Here is a 25939-nt window from a genome sequence, read left to right on the forward strand (position 1 = left end):
ATGTAAATAGCACACTTGAAATGAACTCTGGACCTTTTATCTGCTCATTGTAATTGGGATAATGAGGGAATAACACACACCTGGCCATGGAACAGCTGAGAAGCCAATTGTTCCATTACTTTTGGTCCCTTAACAAGTAGGAGGCACATATGCAAACTGTTGTAATTCCTACACCGTTCACCTGATTTGGATGTAAACACCCTCAAATTAAAGCTGACAGTCTGCAGTTAAAGCACATCTTGTTTGTTTCATTTCAAATCCATTGTGGTGGTGTATAGAGCCAAAAATGTTAGAATTGTGTCGATGTCCCAATATTTATGGACCTGACTGTAGTTATGGATGATCAGTGTATTTCTAATGTCTAGCAAGCAGCTTTTTACAAACCTTTCCTGGTGATACATACCTGTTAAAGCAGCAAAATGGCCGAGCCCTGAAAAGATCTTCAAGACCCTGGTGTTTTTGTTAAAGTCACTCTGACCAAATAGTGTTGGAGGAATCATCTCAGGGACAGCCGACTCCAGAAATTTTGGCCCTTTCCCCAGTATTCCATAACCCCAAACAAAAACATTGCCATCATCTAAAAGAAGAACCAATATATATATGAAATAAGTTTAAACACCACCAGTTACCTCAAACAAACTACGTTCTTTCAGTATTATGCATTTTCTTCTTGTGCAAACATTTGCAGATATTTGTAACCAAGCTCTTACATATACAGCAAAGAATTCTTAAGAGTATGAAACACTTGAATCTGACAAAAGTTAATAGAAAGTCCATGTCACTAGTATGAATCAAAGCATACAATTCAGGCAAACGTGAGTTTGCGAAACACCAGACACCAAGAGTTACTTGTATATACTGTCACATAGCTTGCAGAGTGCCCTAGGGACTGTGAAACATGCAAGCTCAATCATAAAAAATATGTAACTGGGGGGGGGGGGGGGGGCAACCTCTTTCTACCCCTCAATAGCAGTCCATGATAATGAAGGGTTGCCTTGCTAACCAAAAGAAAGCTGTGGAGGGGGTGTGGGATCCAAGCTTGACCACAAGATAGCTACATATCAGTATGCCTTGGGTTCTGGGGCTCCAAGGGGTGCACAGTATGTGACAGTACATGCATATAGCTTTTTGTACCAGCATTCCATGTCTACCAACAGTTTAGTAATCAGGTGTCCACCCAAACCACAGACACTTCTGACTCCAGTTGTCCCAGGGTTTCTTGACAATAGGTAATAAGGAATAAGAAACAAATGTCTATGACAAGCTGAGTTAAAATAGAATATGTCACATAACACCTTTGTGGTTAGGTGCTGTTCAAAGCAGCCATTACACAATTCATACTAGTTCAATGTGCTAGCTTAGCAAGTTATAGTTTTGCAGCAGTCAAGCTAAACGTATTCTATGACTCACTGGTTTCAAAGACTGGATTTAATAAAGCAGCAGTAAGTTAAGGGATAAATTCACCCCCTTTTTTTTTTTTTTACTTGGTGCCTGTAAAGCATTGCATCTGTGATCAGCAGTTCACTGGTGCCATGCAGGACTCCTGCAGATTTGTCAGTATATCTGTCTGTTTGTACCTCACACGAGCAAGCAGATACACACTGACAGGAAGAGAGAATAAACTACTACTACAGCGCTATGGTAGTTCATTAAGAACTACAAGCAGACAGCCGCAAACACTGCAAATGGATGACACGGCTGGGCAGGCAGAGCCCCACGTGGTCACTTTTTTTTCCAGATTGTGACAACCAGCAGGGGGAGAAAGAAGATCCCCCGCTAGCTGTCACAATGGTGGATTTGGGGAGAATGGTGCAGGGGCCAGTTCAATTGTAACATTTTACACCCCAAGTAAGAGTGTAACATGTTACAAAACTTGAACTTCTTTAAAAACCAAAAAAAAAACAAAAAGGAAACAAAAAAAAAAAAACAGCTGCTTCCATCGGACCACAATTACACAGCCATTCTTAATAAAAGAGTCATTTTACATACCACTCTGTTGTGAGATCACCTCTTATTTGTCATTTTTCCCCAAACCCATTGATTGGTCCACCCCATGCTTGGAAACCCCCATCACCATTTTCAGAAAATACAGCATTGGGCTTGCTGACCAATGATGTCAGAACTAGATCTCGCACATGTCCGCATGACATCTGATGCGGTTTATTATTCTTTAGACATTGCCATGGTTTTAGCAATGTGATCTTCATGGCAATGTATAAACAATAATAAAACCTATTGTAGATCGCTTAAGCCAGCACAAAGCTGGAAGCCACTGCCTGACATGTAAACAAAAAAGGCCCTTACCTCACCACCCAAGATCTTGCGAACTCTTGCAGTTCCAGCTCTCTGGAAGACACTGGTGACATAACCTTCCCAATGGGCAACAGTTCAGCCCCAGCTACATTACCAGTGCCTTGGAAAAGCAGGAAGCAAAAGATTAAACTCGTCTAACATGACACATACTGTACATCCATGCAGGCAGACCGGGGAATTCACTAAGCTTTCAAGACACTATCTATAGTGGAATCCACCACATTAACTAAGCAGATAGATCTGTTTTAGGTGTATCTGGGTCACCCATGCCAGTTTCTATGTCAGAGTGAAATAGAAACTGCAGTTGGTTCTGTAACTAACAAAGAGATCACATCTGTTTTCTGTAAAGAACATTGAAGTAGGTCTCTAGCAACTCCAGAGATGACCTACAGCACAGTGGCTAAGTGGTTAGCACTTCCACTTAGTGGCACTTGGGTCATTGGTTAGAATCACAACCATGGCAATACCTGCCTGGAGTGTGCATGTTCTCCCTGTGCCTGCGTGGTTTTCCTCCGGGTAGTCCGGTTTCCTTCCATACTCCAAAGACAGGGTAATTGCTTAGGTAACTGGATCCTGTCTAAATTGGCATGTATGTGTGTGTATGAATGTGAGTTAGGGACCTTAGATTGTAAGCTCTTAGGGGACAAGGCCTGACTTGAATGTGCAATGTACTGTATCTGTAAAGTATTGGGTAATATGACGACGCTATATAAAGTACCTGTAATAAATAATATAGAATGTGAGCTCAGGTGGAGGGTGGTCACAGACAGAGGAATCTGGAATATGAAGCTCCAGCTACTGTTATTGGCTGGGTGAAACTTCTGCACTATAAAGATATATTATTCTCAGACTGGCCAGACAAAAAACCCAATATGGAGATTCGGGGGGGGGAATCTCTATCTTTCCCGACTTCTCCGCTGAAATCCAACGATGACTTGCTAAATTAATTGACGTCAAACACTGCATGCGGGGTCTCCAAGTCTCCTGCTTCATGCTATACCCAGCTAAATTGTGAGTGATAGCAGAGGGGTCTCACAGTTCTTAGACTCCTCATCTGCAGCTCATTGGCTTGACCATAATAAAAAGGCAACTACGACCAGCTCCTTCCTGATTACACATGACTCGGTGTCACAGTTATGCACCCGACACAGTCTTCTACTTTGTTTTTTTGGAGCTACAGGATTTTTTCGAGTAATAGTTGTTGCACTCTACTCACATGGCTGTTCCTTTCGGAAAGTCGGTTCTAGCTGTTTTGCTTTTCTCCTGAGCAACCCTGCGGGAAGTTTCTGGCTTTGGCCTCCTTGGGCCCAGGATGTGAAATTTCTCTTTTTTTAAAATTGTCTCTGACGGAGTGACCAGCCTCTGCTCTCCTTCCATTCTCACCTACAACACAGCAAATACATCTGCCTAGGCCTCCACAGATGAAAGCTCCCTTTCTCTGTGACAGTAACCTCTTATTTTCTCCTGGATACTGGAAGCTACCTCGTAAGGATCGATACCAGTTTTATCACTCCTCTCTTGTCGGTCATGAGTCGATATAAAGGACAATATTCTCTCTTGGAATGTTCGTGGCCTGCATGACCCTAAGAAGAGAACTGTCTTTACTTCCATCTGCCACCAGAACCCCACCATCGTCTGCCTCCAAGAGACTCACAGGACCACATACACTATTGATCTTATGAAGCGGCCTAAATTTCCCATCCAGTTCCATGCAATGTATTCTCAGCATTCTAGGGGTGTGAGCATATTGTTATGTGCTGGGATAGACAAAGCGTAGAACATGGAGCAGATCAGTACTAATTAACAAAAAGAACTTGCGCCTCTTTTGTTAATTAGATGCACCATTTTCTAAGTGTAGAAGAGTGATGCAAGCTTGTTCTTGCACCACTCTGTAAATTCCCTCTGTGTAGCATAAAAAGTACTTTTACCTGTCCAGATTGCTTCTAAAGAGTAAAAATGTCCATGTACAGTATAAACAACTTTTAATAGATTGATTACCTCATACAGACAATTCCTTTTCAATTGACAATTTGATTTGAAAATGCCCTTAAATGAAATGTCACCTGCAGGGGCGGACTGACCATTTGGAAACTCGGGCATTGCCCGAGGGCCTGGGGTCAGTAGGGGGCCCCATGAGATGCCCCTGGTACCTTTTTTTATAGGCTTTTTTAAATTTGGGCAAGGATACAGGGGCCCCATGATCCCCTATTGCCCGGGGTCCCCATGAGTTGTCAGTCCGCCCCTGGTCACCTGTATAAAAAACAAAACAAATAAAACAATATAACATAACCCATCAAAATGAAAAGTGGAGCTTTACACTTACCATTTAATAGAGCACAGCTTGGTCCACCGCACGCCACCTGCTTCACCTTCCCAACATGCTGAAATGGTAGACACCGTGGAACATTGACCTACATAAGGGTAAGTGCAAGAAACAAAAAGGTTGAGAACTTTGTTTGAAACTAACAGCTTTTCTAGAAAGCCATTCTGACTACACAATGGATCTCATCCTCTAAGATATGTTAATTTCTTGAAGGTGTAATTCTCCTCATTCTACAGTTACAGCACTGAACCTGATGATTCTTACAGTGCTTAAAATGCTAAATATGTCATTCACATGTATTTACTGTAGATATCACAATCTGTATACCAAGAAAATTCATTTACTGTAACAAGCTTGATCAGACTTTATGTACTGTATAAGTCTATAGATGCAACTATAAATTATACCATGACATCCCCTTTAACTCCAAATGTGAAAGGGTGTGTTTCTCTATTGTGGTTGAAAGAGTTCTTTCTGCCGCTGCTACATGGATTTCACAGTATGGGTCTAAAGTAGGAAACAGGTGGCAGGTCTCCAATCTTTAACCCGTTTGAGGGTTTCTGTTAATGAGCAATCGACATTCTGCACCCAGCAACCACAAAATAAAAAATGGTATGCAGCCACTGCTCTTGTTTATGCAAAAAAAAAAAAAAAAGAAAATGGAAAAGAAGAGCCTTCTGCTAGAAAGTGGGACTTGCTAATGTATTAACTTATGGACTGACTTGCATTTGTTGAAGAGACATTTGTATAGAGATTAAACTAGATTTTTATTTATTGTGCACACAAACTGGATTATTTTTACTGATGTGTCAATAAGATAAATTGTCAAACATGCTAAACTGTTTTTTTCTGAAGATATATGGTACAACAAATGCATCATCCCTAATAACTGCTTACAGAAGACTTTGTAAAGGTAATGAGCAGCTAACCATTTACTTCCTGTAAACACTATTATCCATGAAATGACAAGCTTTTATAACCATATATCCCTGCCAAAAGATGTACCTTACCTGTGTAAGTTCAGTGATGGATGCAAGCTGCAAGTACTCCGAATTTCCCCAGCCAAACACCTGACCCTCTTCTGATACAGCCAGACAGCAATCTCCATAAGTTGCCAAATGGACAACATTCACACCAGCCAAATCCCCAGGCAACTTTGTAGGAACACTGCAAGTGTTGTGATGACCAAGGCCTAGCAAAACATGATAAATATATCAACCTATTTCTCAACAGTGTACTCTTTGTTTGTTTTGTTTTTTTTACATAGAAAAAAGGTAAAAGATATAGTAATTCTACTTGCTCATCAATCATCCTCTAGTTTACCAACCCTGTCAGAATTCCATCATCTGCACTGTGTAAATAGCATCTGCTGAGAGCCTTCACAATGGCAGTTTACAAGGATTAGCATTTAGGAAGCACAATAGCACAGCAGGTCTATGATACCATAAACAGAGCCTTGAAAAAGTATTCATACCCCTTGAAATTTTCCACTTTTTGTCATGTTACAACCAAAAACGTCAATTTATTTTAATGGGATTTTATGTGATAGACCAACACAAAAGTGGCACAGAATTGTGAAATGGAAGGAAAATGATAAATGGTTTTCAAAATTTTTTACAAATAAATATCTGAAAAGTGTGGGATGCATTTGTATTCAGCCCCCTTTACTCTGATATCCTAAATAAAATCTAGTGGAACCAATTGCCTTCTGAAGTCACCTAATTAGTAAATAAGAGTCCACCTGTGTGTAATTTAATCTCAGTATAAACACAGCTGTCCTGTGAAGCCCTCGGAGGTTTGTTAGAGAACTAAAGTGAACAAACAGCATCACGAAGGCCAAGGAACACAACAGACAGGTCAGGGATAAAGTTGTGGAGAAGTTTTAGCAGGTTTAGGTTATAAAAAAATATCCCAAGCTTTGAACATCTCACGGAGAACTGTTCAATCCATCATCTGAAATGGAAAGAGTATGGCACACAACTGCAAACCTACCAAGACATGGCTGTCCACCTAAACGGACAGGCCAGACAAGGAAAACATTAATCAGAGAAGCAGCCAAGAGGTCCATGGTAACTCTGGAGGAGCTGCAGAGATCCACAGCTCAGGTGGGAGAATCTGTCCACAGGACAACTATTAGTCGTGCACTCCACAAATCTGGCCTTTATGGAAGAGTGGCAAGAAGAAAGCCATTGTTGAAAGAAAGCCATAAGAAGTACCATTTGCAGTTTGTGAGAGAAGCCATGTGGGGGACACAGCAAACATGTGGAAGAAGGTGCTCTGGTCAGATGAGACCAAAATTTAACTTTTTGGCCTAAAAGCAAAACGCTACGTGTGGCAGAAAATTAACCCTGCACGTCACCCTGAACACACCATCCCCACCGGGAAACATGTTGGTGACCACATCATGTTGCGGGGATGCTCTTCTTCAGCAGGGACAGGGAAGGTGGCCAGAGTTGATGGGAAGGTGGATGGAGACAAATACAGGGCAATCTTAGAAGAAAACCTGGTATAGTCTGCAAAAGACTTAAAACTGGGGCAGAGGTTCACCTTCCAGCAGGACAACAACCCTAAACATACAGCCAGAGCTATAATGGAATGGTTTAGATCAAAGCATAATCATGTGTTAGAATGGCCCAGTCAATGTCCAGACCTAAATCCAACTGAGAATCTGTGGCAAGACTTCAAAATTGCTGTTCACAGACATTCTCCATCCAATCTGACAGAGCTTGAGCTATTTTTCAAAGAATTAGCAAACATTTCACTCTCTAGATGTGCAGAGCTGGTAGAGACATACCCAAAAATACTTGGTTCTACAAAAAGGTGGTTCTACAAAGTATTGACTCAGGGGGGCTAAATAAAAATGCATGCCACACTTTGCAGATATTTTTTTGTAAAGACTTTTGAAAACCATTTTTCATTTTCCCTCCACTGCACAATTATGTGAACTTTCCACTTCTTAATAGGTGATTTAACAGTACTGATTGGCATATTCAAGGCTTTGGACATCTTTTTATGTCCTTTTCCATCTTTATAAAGCTCCATTACCTTGTTACGCAGGACTTTTGACAGTTTTTTTCTGATCCCCATGGCTCAGTATCTAGCCTAGTCAGTGCTTCCACATAAGAGCTAACAAACTCATTGACTATTTATACACTGACACTAATTGCAATTTAAAAAGCCACAGATGTGGGACATTAACCTCTAATTGGCATTTTAACCCATGTGTGTCACCTTGTGTGTCTGTACCAAGGCCAAACATTCCAAGGTATGTAAACTTTTGATCCGGGCCATTTGGATGATTTCTGTTATCATTATGATTTAAAAAGAAGCCAAACAACTATTTGATAATAAATGGCTTCATATGATCATCATCCTTCAATAAAAGAGCATTTTTTGGCATGATCAGTCATATTTTCAATATCAATGTCCAAAAATTTCACAATTTCTGCCAGGGTATGTAAACTTTTGAGCACAACTGTATGGAAAATGCACACACATGATCTACTTCCATCACATAAATATACAGAGCATGTCCTTCACTTTCCTCCCATGGGAGAGAATATAAAGGAAAAAAAAAAAAAAAAAAAGATGTGTTGCCACATGTGCACTAAACTATTTAACTAAAGTTCTGTCTGTTACATTTACATCGCAAATAATGTAAATTCAGCCACTGCAGTTCTTTGCCAACAATGCCTTCTCTGCTTCTCCAATTTTTTTCAGCATACACTTATGGCAGGTAGGCCATAGATTATGCAAATTTCTTCCCTGCAACCAGAAAAAAAAATCAATATTGCTCAATTCCCCAATGAACACATTCAATGTTGAAAAGGGGAATCCCTCCCTCTGTGGTACTATGTTCCCCTGGTAGGGGGAGCTGACTATTATTGCTAGCTGGCAACAACTACATGTTAAAAATTCGACATGTGGGTTGTACAATCAGCCTGCACGTGGATGGATTGAATCTTGGCTGGACCCTGCTGAACCATCCGCAATTCGATCCATCTATGGCAGTGGTTCTCAACCTTCCTAATTCCGTGACCCTTTAATACAGTTCCTCATGTTGTGGTGACCCCAACCATAAAATTATTTACCCAGTAATTATAATTCATGAGTGTCGTTTTACCTCCAATACTGCTGCTTTCAACACAGTAGCTGCTTTTAACAGAGTAGCTGCTTTCTACACAGTAGCTGCTCTTTATACATCGGAAATATGTGTTTTCTGATGGTCTTAGGGGACCCCTGTGAAAGGGTCGTTCGACCCCCAAAGGGGTCGCGACACACAGGTTGAGAACCATTGATCTATGGCCAGCTTAAGTGACTAGTCACCACTTTCTGCCCCAAGAGACAGGAGCAGCTCAGAGGCAATGAGATTTACTTTATATCCTTTATAGAATGATACCAAATGGTATCTACACACACCAGTTGTGCTTTACAACAGACTCTTCCCAAAAATGAATCGCATTAGCAAGAAGGTGTATTAAAAAATTGAATCAACCTGGTTTTCGTGTACAGTCCATCAGTACAATTAATGTTCATCTTGGAAACCTGGTTGTATTTTTGCAATATCATATTCAACAAGGCTGACATCTGTAAGCACAAAATTCTTTACAATTCAGCAAATCCATTTAGAAACAATCTCCCACAGACCTGTTTGGCCATCAGCTCCCCAGCCACATGCATACACCTCTCCTAGCTCGGTCCTGAAGAGACTGTGATCTTGACCACATACTACCTGCAAACACAAAGATAATAATCAATCAAGGGAAGGCACAGAGTGGGGAAACACATACACACATTCTTAGAATGCCAATAGTATATTTAGTAGGTGAATTTAAAAACGGTCTAGTTATTCAATTATACATTTTATTAATGTTACCTGAACAACTCTGCTCTCGAAAGGTCTTACTCTGTGGACCAACTGGCTTTCACTTAGAGAAAAAAAAAGAAAGTTTTTCAGGAGTTGTAATATTTGCATTGGCTGAATCCATGTAACCTTCTTCCAAACAAAGGCAAAAACTCAGAACATTTGCTTTGGTACTAATGGTTTAGGTTTCATGTACTTTTCCTTCTTAGGGCACTCTCATTCCAAAACTTCCATTTCCTGTTCCCCTGCCCCACCACATGCGTGTCCCCAATTCTATTCTCTTAAATAGGAAAGTCCCATCAATTGCTTGATCAGCAAAGAAATGTTTCTTTTTTCGCTCAAGTGAATGGAGTTAAGGAATAAGAAAGCCCAGAGAGCCAGGAGCAAGACTGGCAAAATTTAGAAAAATTGCTTTGCCGCGCAGAGCAGAACATAGTGTTGTTTGTTGCTCATTGAGAAACAGCATTTAAGTTATGCTCTATCACAGAATGCTGGGGAATGGAATAATCAGCCACTCTGAACTGCATCCCCTTCCTTCAGCTGAGATAATAAAGAATGCAAACGCTTTTGGTCACATGACCAGCACTTGTAGAATGTGGAGATTTAAGCAGCATTTTCTAGAGATCTGTTTCAATGTAACGTGACACAGAAGTGTCAGAATATGCAGATTCTAACCTTGGAAGATTAAAGGATACAGAAATCAAACCAGACCAGGGTCTGAAAAGCTTAAAAATGTTGCTTATTTTCCTTCAGACAGCATCAACTTATGTACGTTATGTTCTAAAGCAAAAGAAAGTCAAACAAATTATGGTTTTTTAAACTTACTTTTGAATGCTTTTCACAAAATACATGGGGACACAAAAGGATACTGGAGCTATAGACTATGAACTGAGAAGCAAAGACACTAAGCAACCTGAAATGCTCTTATGGAATGGTAAGAAATCCAACTGAAGGATAAAAGGAGACTTTTGGGTTATCTCCACAACAGAATAAGGGTTGAAGGAAAATAATGAAATTGCAGCCTGTGCGATAAAGTTGGCATCTACTGAATTTAAAATGCTAATTTACAATGTAATAATCTAGGTTTGATGAGGGTATGTAGAGAACAAGTGGCTCCTCTACATGCCTCCTGAGCTGAGAACTCATGGTGAAATGCCAAAGTTGTGCCAAAGGTTTCCGAAAAATGCACTTTGTGGAGAGAAGGACTAAAGAGCATTCTTGTTCCACTTGGTCAAGATGGGACTGAAGCTACCCATATCTATATCCTAAAGACATGTATGAACATTTTTTAGGCAAATCGCTATTCTAGTGAACAAAAGATATAAGGCAGATATTTTAACATGTCTGTTAACGTAAACACAGGGGGTAATTTTAATAAAGTGTCTGAGAAAAGTCATCTGGTGTCCTTGCCCATAAAAATCAGCTTCTACCATTCATTTTTTCCACAACCTGGAAAATTAAAATTTAAAAGCTGAATGGCTGAGTTCTAGTTGAGACAGTTTGTCTCAATTTCATTCCCCTACAGTGTTTGGAATTAATGTAAAAAAAAGATTTTTCATTTTCAAGAGTAAAAACAAAAGACATTTTTTACTTTCTACTTACTTTCTGTTGATACAGAGGAGGTTATTTACTAAAACTGGAGAGTGCAACATCTAGTGCAACTCTGCATAGAGCCCAAGTTTCAGGTTTTATTGTCAAAGGCTAACTGAACAAGCTGAAGTTAAACGCTGATTGGCTACCATGCAGAGCTGCACCAATTTTAGTAAATCTCCCCTGGAGTGATTTTATACATTCTAACAATCACCTGGTTTCATCTGAGTGTGTTTGGTAGAGTAAACGTGCATGAGTAGTAGGCAGCAAGCATGGAAAGAACAAGTGATTACGGCATTCTCCGTTTTGGCAATACTGGTTAAGTTACAGGGTTCCGTTTACTTGAAATGGTGGGTTACCATGGCAACAAAAGGAGGAGGAGGAAAAAAAAATGCCACAAGGTAGCTTCAACCCGTTATATGCATTCAGTTGCAAGGCAAGACAGTTCTCAGAGCTGCACAGAGAAGAGTGATCACTCACAACAGGCATGTCATTAGCATAGAGTGGAGAGGAGAAATCAGACTTTATGCTGCAATGCTTCAGGCAACAGAACTATAGCTGAAAATGTCAGGTTTTCTGATCCAGAAAAAAAAAAAAAGAAGAACAAAAGGCAAAAACAATAGACAATTTGGGGGGGAGTTACTAAAACTAGTGCACTCAGAATCTGGTGCAGTTGTGCATGGTAGCCAATCAGCTTCTACCTTCAGCTTGTTCAAATAGGTCTTTGGCAATAAAACCTGGGAGGTGATTGTTTTTTGTGCCGAGCTGCACCAGATTTTGCATTCTTTAGTTTTAGTTAAAAAAAAAAAAAAAACCCTTTGGGTTATGGAGTGGAAGGATGAGGTTTTTGATGTCTTTAGTTTCTTGCCTCCCACAAAATGGGCCTGTATACACAGTGTCTTCTGAAGCCCTCTAAGAACAAAATGATTTCTATTAAACTACTTTCCGCTAGTCAGCAAAGATGTGAAAAATAAATGTAGTGCAACCATTCATAAATCCCTTTCCAGTTTTTAAAGAGCGAGAGATCCATGTCACAACAAGGTCATCTGCTGAATATTTCTTACCTATAAATCTCTCCTTTGATAATCCGCCTTGCGCACTGGCCATATGAATTGTTCCCAATGCTGAAAACTGGAATAATATTTCATATTAAATCTTGGCACTTTAATTTAATACAGTTGAGTGGTTCAAAGTGTTTATCAAACTGTAATATCTACTCTGAAATAAAACACGACCAATAGTAATTGAACATTTTAATAACTATGCTTAAAAAAAAAAAAAAAAAAACACATTAATTTCAAAATCAAAACACACAGACAAGGCTTTAATTTCAAAGTAAAAACAAGGCATTCATTTAAAAGTAACAACACGTATTGTGATTTATTACATTTTTTCCAAGTTTATTATATCCATTAAACTAGGTTGTTTTGTGGATACTTGTTTCATTTAACTTTGCTTGCATACTCCACATTGCCTGTCAAAATCAGGTCAGCTAAATCAGAATCTTATGGTTAACTTGTAACACTGATGACAGACTATTTAAAATGCAAATAAAAAAACAAAATTCTGTAATTGTCACCTTCTTTTGAAAAGGAAAAAACAAAACAGTTTTAGCATCCCAGGTACATCTTTCACCACCGACCATGGTAAATATATGTATAACTTTATAGCTATGTTGATTAAAGTGATTCTGAAGGTTTATTTTATTTTTTTTTTATTTTATACTTACCTGTTGCGTGTGCAGTGGTTTTGCACAGAGAACCTGGGATCCTCCACTTCTCAGATCCCCCCCAAACTCTCCTGTCCCCTCCCTCCTGTCAGGTGCCCCCACAGCAAGCAGCTTCCTATGGGGCAGCCGCTGCTCTGTGTGTCCATTCACACACGGAGCCACTGCTCAGCTCCGCCACCCCCCCTTGGCTCACTGGATATGACTGACAGCAGTGGGAGCCAATGGCTGCCACTTCTGTCTCCGCCAATGAGAAGAGGGAGTCCCGGGATTGCCGAGACTCCAGTGAACATTGCTGGACACACACACACACACACACACACACACACACACACACACACACGATTTTGCACCCTGTAGCAGTATATCTGCTATAGGGCGGCAAGGATGTGGTTAGTTATTTATTAGACAGATAGATATCTCCATCTCAATATATATATGTAAAAATATTATATCAATTTACACAGCATTTTACATACTGTACATTCACATCAGTCCTTGCCCTGAAAGAGCTTACTATCTAAAGCTGGGACTGAACGAAAAAAAAAAAACAAAAAAAAAAAACATACCCCTCCTTCCATGCTATACAGAGCGAATGGACAATTCTATGTCTGTGGCTTTTGCATTTTGACAGTCCACCTCACTGGCTGTAAAACTACAGTGGCTGCATCTTGGTGGATGAAGTTCCTGCTCAGCCAAAAAAAATTTCAAGCAAGCTCCTTTGAAAAAAAGTTGATCAAATGATGTTGCTTGAATACAGAGTGGCCAGCAGGGCTACCCAATGAGCACAGTGTATGGCCAGCTTAAGGCCCCTAACTCACATGCATACATACACATACTAGGGCCAATTTAGATAATAGCCAATTAACCTACCAGCAAAACTTTAAGGTGTGGGAGGAAATCAGAGTTTAATCGAGGACTCTTGCACTGCAAAGAAGTGCTAGCCACTAAGCCATGATACTGTTAATTTACTGGTTAACATTCAATTAAGGCAAATGTAAAAATTAAATCTTGAGTACAGGGAACCCAGGCTACATTCTCTATAATTCATCCAGACACTGCTGAAGCAGCCAATACACCCCCCCCCCCCATTCTGTCTATAATAAGGGAAGATAACCTGTTTTTTTATTCAGGATTTCCTAGCACACCCACAGTAGACTCTTTCACATACAACCCAGTATAACAACAAACTGTAGTAGGAAGTTTCTCAAAGTTCACAATCAGACCAGCCTTGGAAGGTTGACTGTGAATGGTGATGGAGGAAACAGAGAGTGGAAGTTGCACACCACAGGAAGTACACTCCATGTGATCTGTGAAGTGATCACTTGATTACTTGAAACTCAGATAAAAGTATAACTAAATGCATTTTGTTTAGTTTTGGGTAGAGTGGAGATGGATTAGAACACCTGTCAGATTTTATTACTGTCTGTGGCTCTATTAGGGGGATTTATTTTCTCTATTTGTCACATTTACTGGAATACCCGAAAGTGAACGTGGAACAAAATCCTAAATTTGGGTTGTCCTAAGAACACTAATCGAGGAGAAATATTCCAATGGGGATTTCTTCACTTCCTTCATAGCTTTCCTCCTACTTCCTGTTCTGGGGAAAAAAAAAAACCTGACAGGCTATAACCCTTTCTTGCTCTATCCAAAATGGGAAAAAACTTTTGCTTTTAGTACTACTTTAATATAAACTGACTGAACGCTCTTATTTTAGCACAGCCATTGCTTTTTAATATTTCAAAGTATTCACATACAGAAGCAAAACAGTATTGGGAGTCTGCTTCTGTATCTATAAATGCAGAGTAAAAACGAATTATAGAAATGCCTCAATGTTGGGCCATATACCTCCTTCATTATCTGTTAGGATGAGAGAATGTGCCCTGCCACACGACACCTGCAAAACTCGGGTTTCCCGTGGCTTGTCCAAAGGTAGAGGTACTGGTGATGGCTCCAGGATGTACTCATAACACTTTGCTATAAACAAACATAATACAAAAGTGAAAAAAAATTGCATAAATGGAGATTAGATTTCTGGAATATACTTGCTTGTTCCATTGCACAACATATTGTCAACACTGAGAAAATTAGCTTTATTAAAACTACATTTTGTGTTTGTATTCCGATATCCACCTACGCCTGGAGGGTACAACAAAAAGGAGGGGCATTCAGTCCAATAGCTTTATTGTCTGGTTATCAGTGATACACAATAATATTTAGTTCAGTCACGTTGAATCTTTAAAATAAGACTTTTGCCTCACATGTGGAAAGGATTTCTTCATGACATTGAGTATACTAGCTGGATTCATTACCAGGATCTCGAAAGTATAATTCCACTCAATGTCAGGGAAGAAAATTTGTCCTCAAGGAGCAAATGCCATCTGTAAATGTTCATCTCATTTGCTACATGCATGCAATACAAGGTGCAACTGCAGCAGTGTAGTTATGTTAATTTTTTTATTCATTCAGATAATATTCTTACTTCGATCTCTCCTACTCCTATGAAAGCCAATCTGAGAATCCTTATTTAGTCCCATTCCCCAAACTTTTGTGAGATCTGTTGTCTTAGAAGATAATAGAGTAAATCCATACCCACAGGATGCAGATGAAATCTAAAAAATGGAAAGTCAAAGCAATCAGTTATTTCTTAAAATGAAACATCAGTTTTGTTCACAGTCAACTCCATCAAGAAGTAATATTTCAGCTTTGAGTGGTGGTATGATTCGAATAATGTACTGGCTTCTTGTATCTATTAGATCCCTGGTGCCCAACCTGCAGCCCTTTGGTACTTGTGGGTCCTCTGGATTTTAACAATAGTGGGAGCACTGGATTGTTATTGTTAAGGTGCTGTAATGATAGTGATCTCTTGTAACATGTACCCAGTCTCTGACCGTCTGCTGTAGCAGGTTTCCAATCTCCTATCAGACCAGCAGTACATTTGCAGACTGAAGAATATCCATAGTATGACAGTATCATTACATGTGCTGAACATTATATTTGGCTCCCTGGTGATGTTCGTGGACACAGCTAAGTACTGTATTGACCACCAATGTGTTATATAATTCAAAGAGACATCATCCAGCAGTAGGATCCCATACTGCCCCCCTCTAACAAGGCTACAATGAAGGTGCCACCTTGCATCTGGGTTCCCCAATTATTTTAGATTACAGAGAATTCGTTGGAGAAGCTCAATACCATCATCAGACTTTATAATGGTCATACAAATTAGAGAGAACTGGGGATTATTGAGGGTATATCTTATCACTGCCTGGGAGTTATGTATCCTACAGTTATTGTTAATTTATTAACCTTATCAAATCTAGCAGTTCTGTGTTATACTTCCCTGCTTTCATTCTACTCTACAGAAACACATGTGCAAAACTTGTCAAGCAGGGTGACATATCTACTGATGCGGTGCATAATTTGCAGCATATTCTGTGCGAATTCCGCACCGCATCAGAATCGCACCCTGTTCATGCGAACCGCTGCGGGTGCATATGTTAACAACACCCCAAAAGTGGTCTGCAAAACGCGGTGCAATGTGCAGAATCGGATCGCGTAGGTGTGAATACCCATGCTAGCCGATTCTAATGCGGACCAAAAAAAGGGTCCTGCACCTTTTTGGTGCAGTGCGATTTGAGCCATACAAAATGTATGGCTCCATTTGCACCACACACAAATCGCATGTGATTGGATCAGGAATGTGGTGTGGTTCCTGTGCGAATCACATGCGATATATCGCACTGCATATATGTGAACCCAGCCTGAATGTCTTGTTGATTACTTTACTATCAAAGGAAGGTGGTTGTCCCTAGGGAGTTATGATGCAGGAACGTTTTTTTAAAAAGGTTCATAACAGGAAATTTGATACCACACAAGATTGAAACACATCAGAAGAGATAAATAGGTGATGTAATAATATGCCAGTTATCAAAGCGATTTCTACCATAATGGCATATATACTCAAAATTAAATTTCAGCTTCAAGTACTTATGGAATCAAAAAGTCATGCCAGAGTTCTAATCTAGAACTGCTCAACAAGGCTTCTAAGAGTGCATAACACTCTCGCTTCTTATTGTCTATGTATGGGTTTATTGTAGATTGCAATTGAACATAGGTTTTGGTTGATCGTTTTCATATATTCAGAATTAAAAGAGACACCCCCCTGACCATTCATTTCTACAATAAGCTTCCCATACAATTATACAGTGCCTTGAAAATTTCCTTCCACGTCACAATTATGTGCCACTTTGTGTTGGTCTATCACATAAAATCCCAATAAAATACATTTACGTTTTTGGTTGTAACATGAAAAAAAATGTGGAAAATTTCAAGGGGTATGAATACTTTTTCAAGGCACTGTATGTGCACTTAACATATATTACACATGTTATTTCCCTGTAAAAGACCACCCTGTAGACAATTGTAGCACATCTTACCTTTTCATCCATATCCAACCTATATGGAGTCATCTGGTATTGCTTTGGCTTTTTACTTCCGGTGTCTGGTACTACAAAGCTGGGAATGCCCAAAGCTCCTGTATAAGAAAAGCCCCAAACAAAAACTCGGTCCTTCCTTTTGGATCTTTTACCAACATACTGAAAGGTTGGGAGATCATCCCCAGGTTTGCCTTTCCCCACTGTAGAAGTAAGATGTCGCACAAGCACATATTTGTGAGTCAGAGTATTTAGGCAGCGTGCCGCTACTGTGCACATTGTTCCAGGCATGCGGGGCTGAAAAGAGAAACACATCAACAATGAATCCTCCTAAACATGGAGTGTCTACTATTAATACGTTTTTTTTGTCCATACGTCTCCTGAGTCACAGGATGAATTTCCTTTACAGTCCTGTGACCCAGAGTTGGTTAACAGTGGGCTATAGCCTACTGTCAGTTTATGTGGTAGAGCCACACCAGGCTCTGGTGCAATCCTGACTATATTGCTGGGATCCACCTAGCTACCTGATTGACAGCTGGCTTTGGTTCTCAGAGCATGGCTGAGAGTCCAAACCAGCCACCCTCGCTCCCTTTACAGCCCAGCTTTCTGAGCGCAGGAGAGGCAGAGCAGAGCGAAGTGACTGACAATCATTGCTTTCCACTCCAGGCACAATGAGAACTGAAAGATCAACGGTCATATGATCGCTCAGTTCTCGGTCTTAGAGCTGACAAGACAGCTGCAGCATCAGACTCATGCTGCCGCATAGAGATGAGTATAAAGGTTTTTTTTTTTTTATATAAACTCAAATGTTCCAGATTCAATACCAGCCATAATCAGCCTGATGGCAACTCCAGGTGAAAAATCAGGATCTAGTTATGAAAAATAGCTATAGAGGATTCCTTTAGAACTGCAGACTTCCATGGATAGAAATAGGAGAGATAAACGATCTGCTAGTCACTGCAAAGGCTTCACTAAACAAATCCTCTCCCCCCACCATATTCCAAAGTCAGTTTACTTTAGTGCCAATTTAGTAAATGGTTTTCTATGCGAAGCAAGAACTATGTAACACTCTGAAAGGAAATATCTCCGCTATTGATAGAAAGCGCATGCTCACTTTCACTCATGTCACTCATGCCCAGCCATTAAAAACACAACAACGTTGTCAATTAAAAGTCAGGGAGTCCAGACTCAATGTGATTAATACAAGATGTCAACTGCCAAATAATGCTGTGTCCCATACACCCGATACCTCTGCTTCAAATCGAGCATGCATTTTAAATGGAACCAAAAAAAATGGCGGATAAAAGAGGTTAGGTCAGGACACAGTATTGGGGATGGCACACCAATTGCATACAAAAATAGGGCTAGAAATAGATATGACCATGCAGGAAGATCAAACATCACCAGAGGAATATAGATCTCTTCCCCGGTATCAAACTGACATTATAAATTTTGAACCAATATGCACTTGGGAGGCAAAGCTTGCATAGACCCGTCTGTGCTGGTAAAACGGAGCAGGAGACAAGTAGTAAATAAATGTTTGCTAATAGCACAAATGAATGTGGCAAGGGCAAAATCGTAGCTGGTTAGTTCATAAACTTGATGATTCATAGCTGTATTCACAGACATTCAGAAAACATGCCCTCTGGCTTGATAAAATATAAGCTCACTAAGAGGGTTCAGAGGGATATCCTTCCTTCCTTCCTTCAAGAGTCTTGAGGAATCCCGTGTTCAAACTAAGCAGGCGAAACATGTCGACGGTAGCTCTCGTCTTTGGATGCTCCGGGACAGTGACCTGATGTCTGGCCTTGCATATCCTTGACAGAGTCTGTATTGAGCTGAGAATTAGTGGAGGATCAGCAAACTTTCCGATGCGCATGTGTGGTCTCTTTCCAGCTCCGGAAGGAGCGGTGATGGACTGAATGGAAGAGTGGACACCAAGTCTATTACGGGTCTGTGAACTACCTTGCAGTGCAAGACATGGTGATAGTTAGACTATCCTGCACGTGAGTGGGAACCCTACAAGTACATCTTGACAGCTTGGCTTACCTATTAGGATACGGCTATAAGGACTTAGTTGTTTCAACCTTTTTGTCACCTGGCCCGCAGTTGGTCTGACCCTATGAACACTGATCTCTCATTCCTTTCATGTCCTGGTATCCACAGCCACTCAAGCTGGGATTGTTGAAACTGGGGCTGTGCATCTTGGTTGAAAGGAAGGATACCCCTCTGAAGCCTCTTAGCGAGCTGATATTTTATCAAGCCGGAGGGCATGTTTTCTGAAAGTCTGTGAATACAGTTATGAATCATCAATTTATGAACTGACCAGCTGCAATTTTGCCCTTGCCACATTGATTTGTGCAATTAGCAAACATTTATTTACTACTTTTCTCCTGTTCAGTTTTGCCATCACAGATGGGTCTATCCAAGCGTTCTGTCCCGACTGCATATTGGTTCAAAATGAAAAATGTCAGTCTGATACCGGGGAAGAGATCTATATTCCTCTAGTGAAGTTTGATCTTCCTGCATGGTCATATCTATTTCTAGCCCTATTTTTGTATGCAATCGGTGTGCCACCCCCAATACTGTGTCCTGACCTAACCTCTTTAATCCACCATTTTTTTGGCTCCATTTAAAATGAATGCTCGATTTGAAGCGGAGGTATTAGGTGTATTGGACACAGCATTATTTGGCGGTTGACATCTTGTATTAATCAGAATGAATCCGGACTCCCTAACTTTTCATTGATAAACTATCATGTTTTCAATGGTGACGGGTGGAGATCTATTTTTTGCAATGTGGATTTCCATGTTGGTTAATTTATATGTGGTTTCAATAAAAGTTCTTCTTCAAGTCAAACTACCTGGGTCACTCATAGTAATTTATTTTTCTAGGGACTCGTCCCCATATATTTTTCATTGCATGTACTGTGATCCGCACCAAAAGAGGTGAGTTAGTGGACTGAATGTTTATGGTAATTAATTTTCCCAACCACTTTTTTTATGGTGTTACTGTGTTAAGCAGTTTCACACTTCATATTTTATACTATGACAGAGCACGGTAGTCATTCATTTGGATCCACAGGTGGAGGCGGACCAGGGGCAGACTGACCATTTGGAAACTCGGGCACTGCCTGAAGGCCCGAAGTCAGTAGGGGGCCCCATGAGATGCCCCTGGTACCTTTATCATAGGCTTTTTTGAGTTTGGGCAAGGACACAGGGGCCCCATGATCCCCTATTGCCCGGGAGCCCCATGAGTTGTCAGTCCGCCCCTGAGGCGGACACTTGCAGTTGGTCAGCATGTACAGAGCAATGACAGGCTGACAGCAGGCACAGCTGTTTGTGGGTGTTTAGATATGGCCACTCTGAACATATGGTCAGTATATTTATTTTATTACCTTGTAATACTCATCTTACTGGAATAAAAGGTACTTTATACAGTATCACACTATGTGGTCTCTTATTGGGCTCTCCGTGTGAGTGCCTCCATTCGCAGTGCCCATTCTAAAAGAGATGACCCACGATGGTGATACGCACCAAAGGACCGTGGTACCTCTGTGCTGATGTGACCAGATGATTATCTAATGTGTGACCTGACCTGGGAACAGATGATCCACTAACTGTCTGGAGACGCAGGATTTCATATTGTGTATTGTAAACGCACTTCTGGTGAGTGCGTATTTCCTTCATTTGAAGCACACCATCTGTCACTGCCGGATCAGGATATCCACGCACCTGGCATTGTGTGCCCTTCAGGGTCCACACAATTTTATTATATCCTATCGAACTATTTAGACACTGAGAATCACCATTCGGTGACATCATCTGTTTGCACCTGTTGATATAACATGAAAGTGTGTATATTATAAGTGTTTATCATTACTCAGCGCTGCACCTGTCTATTTTGATTCATATGTTTAGATGTAAAGCTTGCATCTAGAGTCGATCATCTGTTCACAAACACTCCATGTGAGATCACATCTGAACACTGCCAAACAGCTGTAGCCACTGTCAGCTGCCATTGCTTTGTAAAGGATAAAAGGACACAAATATCCATATCCACATGTGGATCCAGCCACACAAATACACTGGATTCTTGCTGCATCTGGCACTAAAATAACATGTGAATGAGGCCTAAGAAAGGGTTAGAACTTCTGACTATGCTTTTAATGCTGCCCATGCTTTCCTGCACCAGGGACAACAGCACCCAAATCACAGAAAGTGAGGGAAACACAGACATGAATTATTTCTGTCAGAGGAATACAAGACTGATAAGAATTGTAATTTTTCCTAACTCTAACAAAAAAAATGTCCTGACTTATTTTTTTAACCTTTTTTTTAACCAATCTGGGTAACCATGGACCTGCAGCAAATGTTCTGTGGCTAATTAATACTGCCATAGTATTGATACTGCCAAAACAGAATAGTGACAGGAGGAGGAAATTTCTGATACAAAAGCACTTACCTTTTAAAAACTGAAGTGTGATGTTGCTAAGGGTTCCTGTACTTCATAAAGCATTGTCTGTAAGATCTGTAAAGGGAGAGGTTTGAGAACAAGGTGCTGCTCTATCTGTATGTAGTGTAACTATTAATGTTCATTGTAACATCTGTAATTAGAGCCAGGGCTGAGATGTGCAACTGAATAGTGCATCTATGCTTACTGGAGACGTCTACAACTGAATGCAATGACTGCATGCCGATTTACCATCAAATACAAACTCCACAATTACAGATATCAGCAAGTGGCAGTCACAAGTAAAGTACAGAAGCCGCTATTGCCAGCCTCCTGAAGAAAATGATTTTGCCTTGATGTATCTGATTTAAAAAGGCACAGTCCACCTTTTGCAAAAATGTCATAAATGTACCCAATTAACCACCAAAGGATTTACCCCACCCCCCGTTCCTGACCAGGGCATTTTTTAAGATACGGTGCTGTTACTTTAACTGACAATTGCGGTCATGCAATGCTGTACATAAATGAAATTTATGCCATATTTTCACACAAATAGAGCTTTCTTTCAGTGGTATTTGACCACCTCTGCGGTTTTTATTGTTTGCACTATAAACAAAAAAAGACTGACAATTTTGAAAAAAATATATATTTTTGACTTTTTGCTATAAAATATACCCAGTAAAAAAAAATAAAAAAATAATTTTTTTTCATAAATTTAGGCCAAAATGTATTCTGCTACATGTCTCATGTCTTTGCTAAAGAGAAAAAAAAATTGCAATTAGTATATAATTGTTTTACATGAAAGTTATAACACCTACAAATGGGAGTATATAGACTGGTGGAATTCACATTTTTTTATACTAGTAATGGCAGCAATCAGCGACTTGCAGCATGGATTCATGAGACAGAAGTTGTCAAATTATTATTATACAGTATTTATAAAGCGCCAACAGTTCGCTCAGCACTGTACTTTACAATGGGAGACAGAACATGCGACAGTACAATAACAATACAATGCAATACATGAGGGGTTAGAGGGCCCTGCTCCTTGGAGCTTACAATCTAGGAGAGAGGGGATAGTGGTACAGGAGGAAATAGCTGTGGGGGATGGAGTGGTAGGAAGAGTGGAGGAGGTCGGCAATTAGCAGGGGGTGGGGAAGGCTTCCCTGAAGTGGTGGGTTTTCAGGGTGCGCCTAATGGAGAGGAGTAGGTGATAGTCTGATGGATTGGGGTAGGGAGTTCCAGAGTATGGGTCAAACAAATCTGATTTCTTTTTATGAGGGGGTGAGCAAAACCTTGGACAGAGGGGTGGCGATGGACGTGGTATACTTGGATTTTGCAAAAGCGTTTGACACAGTTCCCCACACATGGCTATCGTGTAAGGTAAAGTCTACAGGCTTGGAAAAATCTGTATGTAAATGGATAGAAAACTGGCTAAAAGATCATATTCAGAGAGTAGTGGTTAATGATAATCATACTCTGAATGATCTAGGGTTGTCAGTGGTGTACCCCAAGGTTCAGTGTTGGGACCCTTACTTTTTAAAATATGTATAAACAATATAGGGTCTGGAATTATAAATACCATTTCAGTCTTTGCAGATGACACCAAGCTGTGCAGTGGAGTAACGTGCTTACAGCATGTCTCCAATTTACAAGCCGACCTCAATGTACTGTTTAATTGGGCAACTATGGGGCAAATGAGGTTTAATGTGGATAAATGTAAGGTTATGCACTTGGGGGCTAAGAATATACATGCATCATACATACAAGTTTAACCCCTTCATGCCTAAGGGTAAAACAAAGTCTTAACACCTAAGCACAATTTTGCAACGTTGACATGTTAGTAAAATTGTACATATCATTACAACTACTCTGTACATCCAGGTGAATTATACCGCGTTTTTTTCAGGACAAATTGGACTTTCATTTGGTGGTAAATGGTAATGGATATCTCCTGATGGACCAAGAAGACTGGACAAAAATAGTAAAAAATATATATATATTTTTTAATTTAGCTGCGTGTTTCTTGTTATTACCATAACCTACCACCAAAGAACAACCCAAAATAAATTTTCCAGGTCTTGACGATCGCAGCGATACCATATATGTGTATGTTATTTGTTGTTTGTACCCGTAGTACAGCCCAGAAACAATAGTGCGTATTTTGTTTACCTAAAACACACTGACACTAATACCAATAATAATTAAAACCCTGACCTTTGACCCTTGACCCTGACCTTGACCCAAACACTTACCCTGGCACTGAACTAGATCAAACCTTGATCTAAGTATTTTCTTATTTTTTTATATTTTTAATATTTATTTATTTTAAACATACATTTTTTCCCCTCTATGCCAGGAGTTAGAGAGATATAATGTACCTTTCCTCCATTCACAGACAGAAAAAAAAACAAGGGAGCCAGGCTGTACAGTGACTGATCACTGTGATAGTCAATCAGAGGCTATCACAGTGATCATGTGACCCAGATTCAGGAGTCTCGGGTCCTGATCGTTAGAACAGGACCCGGGGCTCTCAGTGAAACCCTGGTCTTTGTGCTGGGAGCCAATGGGTTAATAATGGCATGCAATGCCAAGCTGCAGTTTCTAAAGCAATCAAAATCCTCTCTTGTATTAAAAGAGGTATAGACTCCAGAGAGAGAGATATCATATTACCCCGGTACAAATCATTAGTAAGACCTCATCTGGAATATGCAGTTCAGTTCTGGGCACCAATTCACAAAAAGATCATTGAGGAACTGGAGAAAGTACAGAGAAGGGCAACCAAACTGATAAGATGCATGGAGGAGCTCAGCTATGAGGAAAGATTAGAGGAACTGAATTAATTCTCTCTTGAGAAGAGGAGATTAAGGGGAGGATATGATCAACATGTATAAATACATCAGTGGTTCATATAGTGAACTCGGTGTAGAGTTATTCACCCTGAGGTCAACACAGAGGACAAGGGGGCACTCTTTACGTCTGGAGGAAAAGAAATTTAATCTCCAAATATGGAAAGGTTTCTTCACAGTGAGAGCTGTGAAAATGTGCAATAGACTACCTCAAGAGTTGGTTCTGGCCAGCTCAGTGGATTGCTTTAAAAAAAGGCCTGGATTCTTTCTTGGATACACAGAATATAACTGGATACTAACATTTATAGGTAACGTTTATCCAGGGAATATCTGATTGCCTGCCTGCAGGATCAAATTGCATCATGCTTTGCTGGCTTTTTTTAGCCTTCCTCCAAATCAACTGTGGGTGTAGGAGTATAACTTTTTTTTTTAATGATTGAACTGGATGGACTTTTGTCTTTTTTCAGCCAGACTAACTATGTAACTATATAGCAGGACTACGGCGGGCATTCTGACACTGGGTGGGAACTAACTGCCATTGACATCCCCAGTGACACTAATACAATGATCAGTGCTAATAAAAAACACTGACACTGTTCTAATGGCACTGGGCAGGAAGGGGTTAACATCTGGGGCGATCAAAGGGTTAACTGTGTGCTGTGTGTGTTTTACATTACATGCTGTGTTGTGTTTCACTATGGAGGCATGCTGACAGGAGAGAGATCTGTGTTGCTTACACAGAGGTCTCTCCCCTGTCAGCTCTGCCGAAGAGTCCCGACTGAGAATCACCGGCCAGGACCCGGCAATTGACATGTCCAGCAGCTAATAGCGACACAAGTAGGTCAGCTCGCACGCACCCCCTACCTGGAAATGCAAATCATGTATATTTACGTCACTTTGCGCAGCCCTGCCACCCTGTAGCAGTACTTCTGCTATAGGGCAGCGGGAAAGTGGTTAATATGAATTTAATTTCTGCACTGGAGCCTTTAGGTCATTTCAACCATGATCAATTATCATAAGTGCACATGAAGACTATTCCTCCAGCTGCAGGTTCATACTTCAGTATCAACCTTCGGTTTTTGGGCTGGAGAATGTAATGAGTAGACTTTGAGTGCGGTGACATCACCACAGTTGTGTTCCATTTAGAACTAGATATCCTTCTGCTATGGTTGCAGACTTTTAGAGCTGATTCACACATGTTCGGTGCGGATTGAAGCTCAGGGTTCACAGCTAATTGATACAGTAGTTGTTCAGCGGTTCATGTCAGGTTTACATCAGGTTCAGGTCAGGATTTTATCCTGTTCACACGTGTGCACTTTAGAAACTGTTCCCATACAATTCAGTAGCCTGTAATGTGAACCGGACCGCACTGCTCAGAAATCCTGG

At 40.4% G+C, this 25939-nt stretch overlaps 1 protein-coding gene across 2 annotated transcripts in view; it reads right to left on the reverse strand.

Moving 5' to 3' along the window:
- RCC1L (RCC1 like) overlaps positions 1-25939 on the reverse strand; it is a 34480-nt gene that overhangs the window by 7152 nt on the left and 1389 nt on the right. The window contains exons 2-11 of one of the 2 annotated variants that reach the window (XM_089655385.1): positions 21717-21782; positions 17256-17549; positions 15299-15428; positions 14665-14793; positions 12155-12221; positions 9513-9564; positions 9284-9368; positions 5647-5828; positions 4637-4724; positions 404-577 (exon numbers count right to left, since the gene is read on the reverse strand). In XM_089655385.1, the coding sequence (XP_089511511.1) occupies positions 404-577; positions 4637-4724; positions 5647-5828; positions 9284-9368; positions 9513-9564; positions 12155-12221; positions 14665-14793; positions 15299-15428; positions 17256-17543 (1195 nt within the window). In that variant the 5' untranslated portion in view covers positions 17544-17549; positions 21717-21782. The remainder of the gene's footprint in view (positions 1-403; positions 578-4636; positions 4725-5646; positions 5829-9283; positions 9369-9512; positions 9565-12154; positions 12222-14664; positions 14794-15298; positions 15429-17255; positions 17550-21716; positions 21783-25939) is intronic. The other variant, XM_089655386.1, reaches the window with a different exon arrangement.

The sequence above is a fragment of the Staurois parvus genome, unplaced genomic scaffold (genome assembly GCF_062004578.1).
Source record: "Staurois parvus isolate SC_StPar_1 unplaced genomic scaffold, SC_StPar_1.0 ptg000839l, whole genome shotgun sequence".
Taxonomy (NCBI): Eukaryota; Metazoa; Chordata; class Amphibia; order Anura; family Ranidae; genus Staurois; species Staurois parvus.